Below are 16,600 nucleotides of genomic sequence, written 5' to 3' on the forward strand. Positions count from 1 at the left end.
GAAATATGGCAAATGGATGTCAAAACCGCTTTCCTTAATGGAAACTTGGCTGAAGATGTTTACATGGTTCAACCAGAGGGTTTTTTCAGTACAGAGTACCCCAGTAGAGTGTGTAAGCTCGAGAAATCCATTTATGGATTAAAACAGGCACCTCGCAGATGGAATCTTTGCTTTGATGAGAAAATCAAAGAATTTGGCTTTTCAAGGAGTGAAGATGACTCTTGTGTCTATATCAAGGCTAGTGGGAGTATAGTCAGCTTTTTGGTACTGTATGTGGATGACATACTACTCATAGGAAATGACATCCCAACCCTGCAGGAAGTAAAGTCCTGGCTTGGGAAGTGTTTCGCTATGAAGGACCTTGGAGAAGCTGCCTATATCCTAGGGATAAGGATTTTGAGAAACAGGTGTAAAAGACTAATTGGACTTAGTCAAAGCACCTATGTGGACAAAGTGTTGAAAAGGATCAACATGCATAACTCCAAGAAATAAGAGTTACCCATCCAGAGTAACGCCAGATTGAGTAAGACACAAAGCCCTAGTACTGAGGCTGAGATAGCAGAAATGAGTCGAAAACCTTATGCTTTAGCTGTAGGATCGATCATGTATGCTATGACGTGTACTCGACCTGATGTAGCCTTTGCTTTGAGCATGGTTAGCAGGTATCAGGGGAACCCTGGCAAGGCACACTGGACTGCGGTAAAGAATATCCTCAAGTACCTACGGAGGACTAAGGACTGGGTCCTTACCCTCGATGGCAGTGAGGACTTGAGAGTTGTAGGGTACAATGATGCTAGCTTTCAGACTGACAGGGATAATTTCCGCTCTCAGTCGGGCTGGGTTTTTACTCTAAACGGAGGGGCAATTACTTGGAAAAGTTCCAAGCAGGAGACAGTGGCTGATTCCACTTGTGAATCAGAGTATATAGCAGCAAGCGAGGCAGCAAAGGAGGCTATATGGCTAAAGAACTTCATCGGAGACCTTGGAGTTGTACCAGCTATAAAGGAGCCAATGGAGATTTTCTGTGACAACAATAGTGCGGTTGCCTTAGCCAAGGAACCAAGAGATCATGGGAGATCCAGACACATTGACAGAAAATATCACTTCATCAGACATCGAATAGAAGAAGGAATCCTCGTGGCAAAGAGGGTATCATCGGATGAGAACCCAGCAGATCCCCTCACGAAGGGACTGACTCGGGCTAAGCATCTCCAGCATGCTCGGAGCATAGGGCTGAAGGATGATATTAGTTTTAGTAGTTAGATAATCTTGAAATTTGTAAAATGTAATTGACATTTGATGATAAATAAAAGTTGTTATTTATGAGTAAAGTGTTGCTATCTCTTGTCAATCGTTTACTATTATTTCTTTTTGCATGTTTTGACTTCCAGAATAATTATGTTATGGTTTATATCATATTATTCAAACTCTCCACAGTCGGTCATATGTTGGAAGTAGATATGAATCAAGACTGTTATGGGTTGGCTTGAAGAGGTCTAAGATGTTAGACAAAGCGGGGCTACAACACTCATGAGTGTTCATAAGTTCTGAGTATTGGATTCAACCCACGCTCACTTGTATCACTTCATGGAATTTATCTCGATTGATCGTGAGACGGTAATATCATATAAGTCTTCAAACCTAGAGATATGATTTGTTGCCTATGAGTTGGTTATGCATTGATTGCACGAAAACGCATTGGTAACTCGATGTTATAAACCGTGCTTTTGTGTGTAATTCAACAAGTAGTAGAGCAAACATATGAGTCGAAGTTTATCTGTTCCTTCTAGGATTAGAAGCGATATCTGGGCCCCTCGATGATTTTGTTTTGACCTATGTACCGGGCCCGGTCAGAACTAAATTGATGTGTTCAGTTAAGTTCTATGTCAAACAAATCGGAAATCGGGAAACAAATGTTGGACAATAAGCAAGACCATGTTCCATGTATTTGTCCGGCTGATATCTAGAACAGAGGATTATATGATCACTTATCTAAAATGGCGCTTCATAGTTCAACAGAGTTTTAAGAGCTACGATTGCTGATCGGTTCCTGAAGTCATACTTGCAACTATAGTTATTAGACTTATCCAAGTGGGAGACTGTTGGAGATAGTGTCTAAGTCCATAACTATATTTGGTATGTACTTGACCCGACCCGGCATGGTCCATTTGGGTTGCACTTCACCCGAACAATTTACGGATAATCTTTTGAGAATAGTATAAGTTATGATTTATTAATATATTATAAGTTCTAATATATTAATATAAAATCATATTATTTAATTAGTGTTGATCTATAATTAATTTAGAATTAATTTAGAGATAAAAAGTATGACTAATTAAATATGGGCTCTTGTATTTATATAGTGTGGGCTAATGCTTATTTGGAATGGGCTAGGCTTGCATGGAAAGTCCATGGATACTCCATGGAGCTTTAACCCATGGATCTCATGGAAATGAAAAGACATGGGTATTAGGGTTTACATGGATGTAACCCTAATCCACCACACTATATAAAGGAGGCTTTGGTTCTTGAAATTGCACTAGTTGATGTGTGTAAACTAAGAGGGCCGATTTCAAGAAGTTTGTGACTATTCTCTCAAGTTTCCAAGTTTGTGGTGATTTGTGACTTCCATTTGAGGCATCCACATTATTGGTGCTAGGCTCTCAAACTCCAAGCAATCAACTACTACTACAAGGTAAGTAATTCTACTAGTTTTATTTGATTCAAGTACTCCATGCCATGCTAGTTAGGATAAGAACCTTGGAAAAATAATTATTTGCATGTATCTTAGTCAAACATAGATCCAATGTTTTCTAGGGTTGCATGTATACCATAGGAGTGTTAGAATGCTGAAAACCCATCAAAAACATGTATAATGCTTATTCAATAACAACAAAACTTCCATCAAACACGTTATACAAGCACTGCAAATAGTCAACTAAGAATTGGAAAACCTAGAAATCCCGGTTTAAGTCCATTATGGACTAGGATTTCCTTATTGGGCCTAATGGACCAATAAGCTTCCAATTTGACTATTTTGGGCTTAGAACTCCTATGTGGACTCTAATTGGACCCACTTCCATTTATTTTAATGTTTTGGGCCATATTGGGCCTAGAATGAAATAAAATACCCTAATGGGCCTCATTGGGCCATAACTAACCTAATTAACTCTAATGGACTATGAAACCCATTATTTTGACAAATTGGGCCGTAAACCATCATGGGAGCCCAATGGGCCAAAAAATCACCTAATTGGTCCATAAAATGGACTTAAGCACAAAAAGGCCCAATTTCTTTTTCTTCTTCTCCTCTTCTCGGCCCAACTACACAAATGAGGGGGGGAAAGAGTTGACTTTCCACTTGCCACCTCCTTATTATATTTTGGTTCTCCATGCAATAACTCATATCTCCAAGCAACCATCTTATCATCACTCTCTCTTCTCCTTCTCTCTTTTTCTTCATTCGGCCGAGAACCACAAAGGGAAAGACACACACACATATTTCACTCAAACACTCTCAAAGAAACACTCCTTCTTCTCCATCAAATTTTCGAGAGTTAGAAGCATTCCAAGGAGGTTATTCCACAAAAATCATCATCTTAGGTAAGTTCATGCTTGGATCCATGATCTAGATTCTTTGTATTATCAAAAATCTCTCCTTAACTCATTTAAACTCATGATCACCATCTTAGAAACCTCTAAGTTCGAGATCTTCCAAGAAGGCTTGCTAGGACCAAATTTTCTTCATTTCTTCCTCCTAAATCGAAAACAACAAACAAAGGTGAGTTCATACCCCTCTCTTTTCGGTTTTTATATGTTTTATGGGGGAGAATACAAGAAAATATGTAGATCTATGTGTATGTGTATGCTATGTATGATTTTATGAATGTATGTGTGATTTTATGTGTTTTTGTGATGAATATGTAATCAAAAGGGAAGAAATCTCGAGATCCATGCCATAAGAAGGAAAACAAACATGATCTAAGTTATGTTACACTAAACAAGTCAAGAATATTAACTTCTAAGATTATGATAAACATATTGCAACATAAAACCCATTTTTGGGCTTAAATTGTCAAATAAACAAAAGTTGGGTTAAAAAAAATTGTCATTTACGGTTTTCTTAAGGGTCAAAAGAGTCAAAACAGTTACAACAAATGTTTTTATGAATATTATGCTCTTCAAGGGACTTGAAATGTAAATATTAGCTAAATGGGCCAATTTTTGGGCTTTTTGGCCCATTAAGCCCAAAGTTGCGAAAATATGACTTTTAAAGGGCTGAAATGGTAAATTCTTCAAAACAGGGGATAAAGAGTTAAACAAAACTATTTCCAGGGTTAAAAATGCTTGTCTTTTCCAAAAAGGATAAAAAATGTAAAGTTTTTGGATTTTGGGCCAAAATTGTAAAAATTGCAAAAGATTGGGCTTTAACCGAAAAACACTTTTCTGGAAGGGCTGAAACTGCCAAAGAATAAGTTTGAGCTAAAAATATCATTTGAACAAGTCTATGATTCAAAAGTGTCAAGAAAAGAGTTTAAGGGCAAAACTGTCTTTTTTATATAAGGGACTAAAATTGTCATTTTTATTAAAGAAGGGCTGAAAAGGTCAAACCAATATTCTTAAGTCAATTATTTTATTTCTAGAATATTGAGTCAAAAATACTAAACTACGACTTACAAAAAATGAAAGATGAATACACGTATAAATCCAAATATCGTTATAAACAAATCGACCGGTCTCGAGTCGATACAAAAATAACAATCGTTCAATCAAACCTTCCAACAATTATGCAATACCTAAAACAAGTAAACATTCAAAACTCTGGGCTTGAAAGTTCCAATCATGCTTGTTGGGCCTTTGTGATCCATCCACATGATTTTCGGGCCCAAGAGATAATAATAATAAAGGTTATTGGGCCTTCGATAACCCAATTTCATATTAAAGGGACCCTCAATGGCTTTTAAGTGCTATTGGGCCTTAGTGGCCCACTAGCACTGCTAGTAAGGTCCAAGTAATCAAATGCGAACTGGACCAACGTGTCATTCGTATACCCAACAACCTGAAATAACTCACGAAAGTAGCAGGACTTTGTTTTCCTCTTCTCCTCGTTTGTTAGGCTTATGCGTAATCAAAGTAAACAAATTCAGGTCATTAATCAATAGTAATCAATGTTATTTGGGTTAAGTGAGTAATAACGGGCGATACCTCCAAGGGTCGTTCGTATTCTGTAGTTATAATCAAAGTCTCCTGGAAGGAGATCGAGAGTTTGTGTATAGATCTATACGGGGGTGACTCCCCCACTCCTCAGCTGTTCGCTACAGTTAGACTCGGTCAGTCTAGGGTGACAAAATCTTAAGATCAATCCCGACGCACGATAGGTAGCCAAGACAGACGAACTAGTCATTATTATGCATGGTTATAACGACTCACAAAAATTAATTAATCCAATACCATCCGAATAATCAAGGAGGAGTAATCAAAATCATTCATTGTGGCAGTATAACAATTTGAGAAGTAACTGTATTTTATGTATTCAGAAAACATCGGGTTTTTCGAGGAAATCAACATCAATCGCTTGTATCCTTCTATAACTATAATACAAAACTCCCTTTTTATACACGTTTTGAAATCATTCATGCATCAACTTATGGATCTCCACACTTTGATAAACAACTGTCTTTTCAGAAAATATCGGATTTTCTGGGTTTTACAAACTACACAAATCATTTTTATCACAACCCTGCTTATGAACTCACCAACATTTCATATGTTGACGTTCTTCAAAATAACTTGTATTCTCAGGTAACAGGTAAGCTGCAGGGTAATATCAAGTACGTTAGGATGTTATGATTTAAAAACTCTCGAACAATTTATGTTAGGAATGTGTAATGTTTAAAACAATGTACTGGATGTGAACAATATCAGTTGTAATGTATTGATGCATGGTGATGTTTATGTTATGATTCATGTATATTCATTGTGATGATATTCAATTTAAGTCACGCGAGCCCTCGGACGTTTCCGCCGTCTGGTTTCGGGGGTGTGACATAATTCTCGACCGATCTTAAATTTAACAGTAGGAGGAGATTAGACTGTTAAATGACCGCGAAGAATTCGTAACTCCTTCATACAGACTCCGTTTTCGTCTGTCTTTTTACCGTTGAGTTCCTATTAATGAGATCTGCAACTCTCATTTAGCTCGCGTAGGCCAAAAACCGCTCGAACTAAAATTCGAGTTTCGGGCTGTGCACTGCTAAGCCAAATCTTAGAAAAATCATAACTTCCTCATACAAAGTCAGATTTGGGCTTTCTTTTTATGGATGTTATCGGTTTAACATATACTACAACTTTGGTTTAGATTACTAAGGCCAAAAAGTCTTCTATCGTAAATTCACTATTTACGCTTCCCGGTGCCGTGCCGGTTTTGCCGTAAAACTTCGACGAGCCATAACTTCTTCGTTATAATTCGGATTTTGGCGTTCTTTATATGTACGGAACCCTTGTAACATATAATACCACTTGGAAAAGATTAATCCTTCTAAACAATCTTCCATCAAAAACTCATTTTTGATGTTTGTTGTCTCTAAATTGAGTAGCCCGGATCTGCGGGCATTACACATGATGGAGATGTTAGTGTTAAACACGGTGGGTGATGTTGGGTCTGTGATCAACTAAGTTGCACGGAAACGGATACGGCAATGGGAAACGAATACGGAACGGAAACGGGAAACGACAAAACCCAAAAAAATCAAGATACGGATACGGCAGAGATACGGCAATATAAAAATGTGTGTGTGTGTGTATATATATATATATATATATTTATATATATATAGAAATTCCAAAATAGATATATATTGATGTAAAGTCCCACTATGGAGGTTGGCCTGTTGATGTAGTTGATGATCCTTGTGTTTCTTGAGAAGCCATAATCGATGATGTGATTAGGAACTAAGAGAATCAAGAACGGTGATGAATGATGATTGACGATCCTTGTGAATTGTGATCGACTAATCGTCTTTGATCGAGAAGACAGGAGACGACTCACGACAGGAGAGACTTTGATCGACGATCGGTTAGGGACTTAGGGGAATACCAAATACGTTTTGAGTCTTAAAAACAGTAGCCCATTACCCTTATTTGGATTTAAACTTAAAAAGCCCATGTAAACCCTAAAATAAAATAGAAACGACTAGGATACTTCATCGAAACTTCAAGGAAACTGCGCAGAAACGTTTCCATGATACCCGATTTTCCAAGAAACGTTTCCAAGGCGTTTCCATGGAGTATCCGTTTCCATGGAGTTTCGGAAACGAGAACGACAACCTTAGAGAAGTTTCCATGCATCATAGGTGATCAAAACTTATACAAAAAGAAATAAGAGACAATATAAATAGGAAATAGGGCGGATAAATTGCTCATGAATTTGGGTATCCGGAAGACTGGAAGTGTTTCCAAGGTTCTAGTGTTCTTGATTTTGAAGATTTTTTTTTTTGTATTATTTAACATTTTTTTGGAGATCCCTATCATTTTTTTGAAATTTTTTCTTGCATTTGTAAGTCAATTTTGTGTTAACTTTGTTTGGTGTTCTTAATTTTGTGTCTTGCTTTTCTCTCTGATGAAGAACACAAAGGAACCAAAGGTTTGGGTATTCTTGCTTTTCTCTCTGATGATGAACATGAAGTTCGATTTTGTGCTTAGGCGTAATAACTCTTGGCGTACGTGGCAACGAGGGTCGATTCACCACTGAGTCATTGTTGATTCACCTGCTTAGTTGGCAGTTGATAAGACAGTGTAACCTTCAAAAATGGGTAAAAGTATGAAATTAACCGGTAAAACAAAAGTTCGTACCGTTTAAAGGAAAAAAAATCACGAGGGACCATTTAAACCAATATACGAAATATTGTTGGGCTACAGTGACAATAACCCTAAAAGAAACATATGTGATTTTATTTTAGAGTATAAACCGTAAACCAAGATTCTAAAAGGCATGCATTAGCCACAAGATTTGGCTCCCCATCACGAAGACTTTTATGATGATGATGTTAAGCATGAAACAAGCCAAGGCGGGGTAAGCCACACCATGTCACGTTCATGGCATAAACCATTGTGCTTTTGTTAGAAGTTTATTGATATAACACTTGTGTAAACTTGATATATTTAATATAAATATATAATTATATTTTTTTCAATGGCTAACTTACACACTTCGAAATTTATTCCTAAGTCCACATATTTTAGTTTCAAAGAAGACATGAACCCTTATCTTGTTGATTGAGCGATACATTTCTAATGTACAACTTCTAGGCAACATGCTATTTGGTAAATCTAAATTCTTTTTTTTATAGGTTCAAGTTGTTCACTATGATTGAGTAATAGTAGAATATATATATATATATATATATATATATATATATATATATATATATATATATATATAAATGATGCTTTAAAAAAATTCATGAGCTCCTCGCCATGACTCGTAAAGTTTGAGACTTAATATTTCTACCACACCACAAGTCACACAAGTTAGAACTTTGTTTAAAATAAAGCATTCCGAACTCCGAAATCCAAAAAACGTTTCCAAAATGTAGAAGTAACATTGGAAAACCTTATAAAAAAAACTTATATACGAGCATAAAAAGCTACCATTTCATTGTAAAATTGATGATTCCAAACATGTCCCGAGTCGAGAGAGATTTATTAACTGTGTTAGTCCGAATAAAAAGTAAACAATTTTTATATGTCCGATTCCGAACTATCCATATTTTAGACATAATTTTTATTTTGACAAATACCAAAAAAGTGTTAAATACTTATATTTTAGAATATTATGTTTTCCTTTTGTGAATATTCATATGATTTAAGATATAATAATCTAAGTAAATTAAAATTTTATTTTATCAATAAAATATTCTAAGACTGCATTGATATGGCCTTTCATCTATCAAGTTTAAAGTTATGTTTATATATTATAAAACAATAATTAATCTATAATAAAATTAAAAATATAATAGTTTATGATCAACATGATATTGAAATTAATATATGGAATAAAGAAAAAAGAAACATATAATATAAAAGCAAAAACAAAACAATGAAAATGTGTTGAAAATTTGAATCGGTCAAAGTAACATTCTCCCTAATTTGACATTTCTCAACTTATTTAGGCATGCAATTAGTATTTTCAGAAAACAATTTACAACTTTTGATTTGTTATTTTTGTAACAGCTTTTAATTTGATACATAATTTAAAATTCAAAATCATAAAATAATACTTTAAAATTATTTCTATTATCTAAAATTTTTCATTACGAAAATCTTCATATTTTTTGTTCATACTTATTTTGCTACTTATATAAAATTATAACATGCGAAATCTATTAATTCTTTTATTTTATTCTATCTTTTGATTCTGATATTTATCTTGATCTAATAAATAAAAAGAATAGTTAAAAAAAGATGATATTTGATTTCTCTTAAAAAAAAACGTTCATGAATCATGAAGACGGGAGGATGTATATGAATCAAGAAATACGATATTTGGAGTCAATTTAAATGATTTTAAACCCAATCATTTATAGGGAGTGACACGAGTTCAAGACATATTCATTACTAATAACATGTGAAATTAAAAAGAAACATCATTATGACTAAAACAATATAATAAAATTGCAATAACATTACATCAGAACAAAACTTTGGATGCCACTATACTATATGTCAAACATAACAAAGATACATCAAAACCATCTTCAATTATAAACATAAAAAGTTCATCATAAAACATACTTAATCGGTCATATATAAATAAAACCTAAATGACTGTACTTTAAAAACATGGAGTTCTGAACCCTCTTCCCTCTCTTCTCCCATCAGTATTTATACTTGACCATGGGCTTGACTTAGTTGGGGGCACGATTCGACCATCCACAAATAAAGAGTTAGATGTCCCCCCAAAAGGTTGAGCTAGTGTGAGCTCATCGGCTCCATAAATAAGGGGGCTATGTTGGCCTTGTCTGTGAACTTGATCTGCTCTTCTTTCCACTTCAAGAAAGTGACCAAGGGGTACGACGTTATTCGTAGATACGTCAATGACATCGAACCTTTCTCTTTGGCATAAACAAAAACCAAAACACCAAGATTTTAATTTAGGGTTTGATTTTGTTTTGGTTCCTAAAGATGGTGTTCTAGAAATCATTCTTCCTCTACTTAGGGATCTTCTTGAGAGCTCTACAATGCTGGAAACACCCATGATGTTCCCTAGAGTAATGCTCCTATCGTGAAAGAAAGATCCTGTAGACTACATATGGCATATATCATCGTCACTTCATCAGAATACTTATGAATTTAAACTCATTATCATTTGTATATAAGTACTTGTTTTGTTAATTTAGAATTTGTTCTTTATTTTCAAGTAGGAAATATGTAATATAAACTTAAAAATATCGATATAATAAAACATCACATCATTTTAACAAAGAAATAAATGAAACTATTTAAAATAACCATAAAACGATTTTCAAGAAACAGTCAGAATCCACTTCATGTCTCAATGTGCAAAAGTAATTGGTCATATACTTTAATCTTGCACCAAAAGAAGCCCTTCCCAAATGAGCCAAGCTATTAAAAGACAGAATGAATTACATTAATTTAATCTACTAAACCCACTATTCCTGATATATATTAACCCTTCTCTTAAAACGTGTCCTAGGCATTGCAACTAGTACTCTGCATTTATATAGTTGTGCCTCGCCATGAAAATGAAAATATTTTCTTATAATAATGAGACTACATTGAATTCAAATAAAAGACCATGTTCAACAAACCATAGCTTGTAATTTCATACAAATAAATTAAACATCCAGTAAGAACTATATAAAACAACTAATGTATCACTCCATTATTAGCACATTTCCCTTAAACACTACTTTTCGATCCAGTTGATTTAATTACTTTGAAATTCATAAGATGATACATTCAGATATATTTCGTTATATAATTTGTCTTTCTTACAAAAGTATCTTAATCTGTAAGAAAATAAATAATTGAACGATTCATTAAAATTACAAACCTACGAGTGGTACAAAAGATACTGAGACATGCTACGTACCAGTCTCAATTATTTAAACAATAATGCTTCAGTCCACTTTGATATGGGATGAATTTAAAATTGAATAAAAATCATATATTGTTAATTAAAATTTTGCATCTAGAATCAGATAGATGTCACTTAATCTGAAATAATATATCTATATATATTGTTTTGACAGTTAGGGGTGTAAACGAGCCGAGCCGAGCCCGAGCCTAACCAAGCTCGAGCTCGGCTTGTTTAATTTTGAGGAAGCTCGAGCTCGAGCTCAATTCGAGCTTTAAAATGAAGCTCGAGCTCGACTCGTGAAAAATTTAGTGGGTTCGCGAGCCTAATCGAGCCTAAACGAGCCTCTATGTGTGTGTGTGTGTGTATATATATATATATGTGTGTGTGTGTGTGTATATATATATGTATATAGACTCGTTTAAGCTCGTTTAGGCTCGCGAGCCCATGAATTGAAGCTCGGCTCGAGCTCGTTTAATAAACGAGCCTCATATTTAGGCTCGAGCTTTTAACGAGTCGATCCCGAGTAGCTCACGAATAGCTCGGCTCACTTACACCCCTATTGACAGTATATTTAAATTACATTGTCTTAATTACATTCACTACTCTTTCGAGATTACTAGTTTATGAGGCTCGTATAAACGGTTTTCCTTTGTCAAAAAATGGGTGTAACTCTTTCATAAGAAAAGATTAGACTGGGATTAAATCTGAGTTTTTCATACAAGATTGTTAGATTCCGATTGATGGGCACTAACTCCTAAAAATAGATTGAAGTGGCCAGAGACCAGAGGCACATCCCATCATCATCTGCTTGGCTTTCTATATACCAGTCTTATATACTCTAATAACTTGTATAACATCCATTAAAACAAGTATACTTCCTTGGTTTTAGTAATATCACAACTGGAAAAAGAGCCAAATGGCAGACATACATATGTATACCTGAGTGTCTAAATCTGATGAAGAATCCGAGGAAGACGAAGGAGAGCCACTGAATGAGACAGCATCAACATGTGTTGTCGATCTAAGATTCAGAGGCTGCAACTGCAACCCTAAAGGCCATCCCCCACCTTCTTCTACCTGCAGTCAAATCAGTCAATTCAAGAAACCCACATACAATTAACCAGAATCAGAGAATCCCACATGGCTATCAATACCTGTTGACGAGCCATGCATGCATCAGCAACAGCTGCAAGACCTGTACGGGGCTAGGCTTGATTCGCGGGGTGATTCAGTCTGGTTGACTGATTGAATATGCTTAATTAAGTGAGAAGGGTCATGTCATATGATGCAAAAACCAAAATTTAGCAGATTTTAATGCCGTTTAAAGGGTAAAACATCAAACAGATTCACTCACCGAACACATGGTTTTTGGCTTTAAAAAGTAAAGAGGGAGGCAAAGCATGTTGGGAGTCAAAAAGAGGGAGGCATCACCTATCATTACACAAAACCAACTTTACCCTACTTTCATCTAAACCATCAACAATCTAGGGTTAGATATTCTATAATTAATATTTAAACCACGCTTTAATATACGGGATATTAACAAATATGACTACTAGGAATGAAAGAATAAATCAAAATAACTAACTTATTTGCATTTTATAGATTTGATTATCTTGTGGGAGAAACTCTCTAGGTGGTATTTAGGAGGACAAGGAAATATTTCTAGGATTCCGAAAAATTATTATTATTATTATTATTATTATTATTATTATATATATATATATATATATATATATATATATATATATATATATATTCTCCCTAATAAATGAAAATAATATTGTCACTTGTCATTTTATGATATTTTTTAAATAAATAATATCCGAATGTCAATTTATGAGTTTTTTTAAATTTTAAAATTAAAAAGCCACATAATACTTTTAGTTATATATGTAAATTATTAAATGTAATAAATATCATAGTAAATTGTAATTAATATGTTTATTTATTTCTTATTTTAAAATTTTATTTTAAAAAATACTTATTATTTAGATTTTATTATTTAATCAACTCGTATAATATACGAGTCTTCCACCTAGTATATATATATATATATATATATATATATATATATATATATATATATATATTATAAATGTTTAAAAAATGTTATTTTAATGTTAATAAAAGATTCAATCCTCAAACCATATATGCTAAAATAATTGAAAGTACAACGTCATTTAAAAGTTTTTTACTACATGTAAGAATACAATTTATGAATTCACCAACATCGTTCTAGATATCCAAGTCGTACCGACCATCATATATACACATACCACCTTCACGCCAACACCACCTAAGTATTTAATAATTCACTAGAATATATACCTACCATATTATCCAACATTATTTAATTGAAAAAATGATTTATTAAGTTAATTAACTTTTCTGTCTGTTCATATCTGGGTAATTTTTTTTTTGTACACATCTAGGTAACAAACTTGTTGGAAGTGTTCACATATGACCAAAACGAAAAGTAAGAGTAAATTACACGAATGGTCCCTATGGTTTCGGGGAATTTGCGTTTTTGGTCTCTAACTTATTTTTTTAACTCGGATGGTCCCAACTGTTTATTTTTGTTACATGTTTGGTCCCTGTTTTACCTAAAAAGACTATTGTGCCCTTATTAATTTATTTTTTTTTACTTAATTTTCTTATTTATGTATTTATTTTTTATATATTTAAAAAAATTAATAGACCCCACATATTTATATCTACTCGGATGATCCCTACTGTTTATTTTTTTAATTAATTTATTTTTTTAACTCGGATGATCCATACTGTTTATTTTTGTGGTTTACTCTTACTTTTTTATATATTTAAAAAAAGACTACGGTATAAGAAAATAAACAATAGTCTTTTTTTAATATATTAAAAAGTAAGAGTAAACCACAAAAATAAACAGTAGGGATCATCCGAGTTAAAAAAATAAATTAATTAAAAAATAAACAGTAGGGATCATCCGAGGAGATACAAATATGTGGGGTCTATTAATTTTTTAAAAAATATAAAAAATAAATACATAAATGAAAAATTAATTAAAAAAATAAATTAATAAGGGCACAATAGTCTTTTTAGGTAAGACATGGACCAAATGTGCAACAAAAATAAACAGTAGGGACCATCCGAGTTAAAAAATAAGTTAGGGACCAAAAACACAAATTCCACGAAACCACAGGGACCATTCGTGTAATTTACTCTTACTTTTTTTTTTGTTCATATTTGGGTACCTATTTTTTTTGTACACATCCAAGTAACGAACTTGTTGAAAGTGTTCACATCTAGGATGTAACCTGCTACATCAGGTCATAATGGTCATATGTGAACACTTCCAACAAGTTTGTTACCTAAATGTGTACAAAAAAAAGATAGTTACCCAGATGTGAACATACCGAAAAGTTAATTACCTTAATAAGTCATTTTCCCTTATTTAATTTCGTTAAAAGATAACAAAATCCATGTTAAAGCCACTCTGAGTCATTCATTATCACGATTAACTAAAAAAACTTTCTTTTTTGCTTCAAATCTTATGATTGATCGGAATTCGCTCTCAAATCTAGACGTACTTCAAGTTCTGTTAATGAGCTCCCAAACAACCCTAGTCCATGGGTACTTATGGTAAAAAGGAAATTTTTTAATTAGATAAAGAGTAAATTACACGAATGGTCTCTGTGGTATGGGGTAATCTGTGCGGGTTTTTTTTATTTATTATTTTTTTTTAACTCGGATGGTCTCTAAGGTGTATTTTTGTTATTCATTTAGTCCTTATCAGACATAAAATGACTAAAGTACCCTTATTTATTTATTTTTTTAATTTTTTATTGTTAATTTGTTATTTATTTATTAAAATTATTTATTAAATAAAGTGGTTCCCACTCCTATCCTTCACGTAACTCTTCCCGTCGTCTCTTTAGTTTCCCAAATCTCTCTCTCTCTCTCTCTCTCTCTCTCTTATTTAACTCTAACGAACACTAGACCAACAGACGTCGGAATCCTCCTTCGTCGGCGACCTTACCCTCGTCGGCAACCATTATATCCCTCCTCTCCATCTTCAAGAACTCCATGCACATTTGACTGATTTTCTTGCCAACGATAATCTCATCTACGACGGATGTTGGTACATGGTTTTGTCGGAGAATCACGGTGGGAATCGACAAACTTTCTAGAACACTGATGAACCGGATACACCCATAAATGATTACTTGATACCTTTCAGTTATTACAGGTTTGACAATCGATTTCTAAAGATCGATTTCTCACAGATAAGGGTTTCTGAAAAGGACTAATCTAAAAAAAGATCTAAGTTTTTAACATGTAATGGAAAAAACCCTAACATTTTTTTATTATTGTTATCCCCACAACTTTCTCATAAAATTATTACTCTAGCTACTTAATGAGTTTCATGTTTAACTCTGTTATCTTTTTTGCAAAACCATTCATAAAATCAGATTTAAAGTTCAAATTTGGTCCCTGTAGTTTGAAAAAATGACATCAATTTGTTTTTTTTGTTATATATATATATATATATATATATATATATATATATATATATATATATATATATATATATATATATATATATATATATATAGGTTTAGGTTCTATGGAAAACAAAAAAAAACCCTAAAAAAACCCTAAAAATCATAAAAATGCATAAAAAAATACTTAGAGATCACAAAACTTTTTTTTGAATTTTTTTATCAAAAAATCGCAGCTTTTAACATAAAATCGCTGAAAACTTTTTTGAATTTTTTTTTTACAAAAAAAAAATTTATTTTTTATTTTTTTTTCAGCGAAATTGTCAAAAAGGCTGCGATTTTTTGATAAAAAAAAATTCAAAAATTTTTTTTGTAATGTGTAGGTATTTTTTTATGCATTTTTATGATTTTTAGGGTTTTTTTAGGGTTTTTTTGTTTTCCAAATAACTCTTCCCTATATATATATATATATATATATATATATATATATATATATATATATATATATATATATATATATATATATATATATATATATATATATATATATATATTTTTTTTTTTTTTTTTCGTTTTCTATTTACTCTAATATATTCATACATTTTATATTTTTCGTATTTTTGTTGGTTCTTTTCATATTTGTTTTCGTATTATTTGTTTTCATTTTTTTTTCGTATTTTTAACTTTTTCCTGATATTTTTCAAAAAATATAAAATGTTTTAATATATTAGAGTATATTATAATTTTGGACATTTATAGTTTTTGTAAATTTATTTTTTTTATTCAAGTAAATATAAAGTTATATTTATATTTGTAATTTAGGTCTAACTTATTTTATTATTATTTTTGTGTTCTTTGGTGCTATTATATTTATGTTACGAAAAAATGAAAATTAAAAAAAAAAACCAAACAATTTGTTTATTGAGAATTAATGTTTCGATATGTGATACAACTTGCAAATTAAGTCAAATTTCTATATGCAATATTGATAGTTTAAATTCAAGATAATATTTTC

At 32.6% G+C, this 16,600-nt stretch overlaps 1 protein-coding gene across 2 annotated transcripts; it reads right to left on the bottom strand.

Annotated features, from left to right (window-relative positions):
- Positions 1–9,634: 9,634 nt before the first annotated feature.
- On the bottom strand, positions 9,635–12,651 carry LOC145135831 (uncharacterized protein At3g17950-like). Of its 2 annotated transcripts, none has more exons than XM_079070040.1 (3): positions 12,259–12,635; positions 12,044–12,181; positions 9,635–10,306 (listed from the first exon to the last, which is right to left on the bottom strand). In XM_079070040.1, the coding sequence occupies exons 1-3, from the start codon at positions 12,271–12,273 to the stop codon at positions 9,836–9,838; spliced, it is 624 nt and encodes a 207-aa protein (XP_078926166.1). In that variant the 5' UTR covers positions 12,274–12,635; the 3' UTR covers positions 9,635–9,835. The 2 variants fall into 2 exon arrangements, with proteins under 2 accessions (XP_078926166.1, XP_078926167.1); XM_079070041.1 differs by lacking the exon at positions 9,635–10,306 and adding an exon at positions 10,313–10,626 and having other exon boundaries at positions 12,259–12,651.
- Positions 12,652–16,600: the final 3,949 nt, after the last annotated feature.

The sequence above is a fragment of the Lactuca virosa genome, chromosome 9, assembly GCF_052849685.1.
Source record: "Lactuca virosa cultivar CGN04683 chromosome 9, Lactuca_virosa_CGN04683_v6, whole genome shotgun sequence".
NCBI classification, from domain to species: domain Eukaryota; kingdom Viridiplantae; phylum Streptophyta; class Magnoliopsida; order Asterales; family Asteraceae; genus Lactuca; species Lactuca virosa.

Bases quoted from the DNA above. Each gene is read 5' to 3' on its own strand.
- LOC145135831 (XM_079070040.1), bottom strand. The intron at 10,307-12,043 runs GTATACATATGT...TGCCATATGTAG, and splicing joins CATCAGATTTAGACACTCAG to TCTACAGGATCTTTCTTTCA.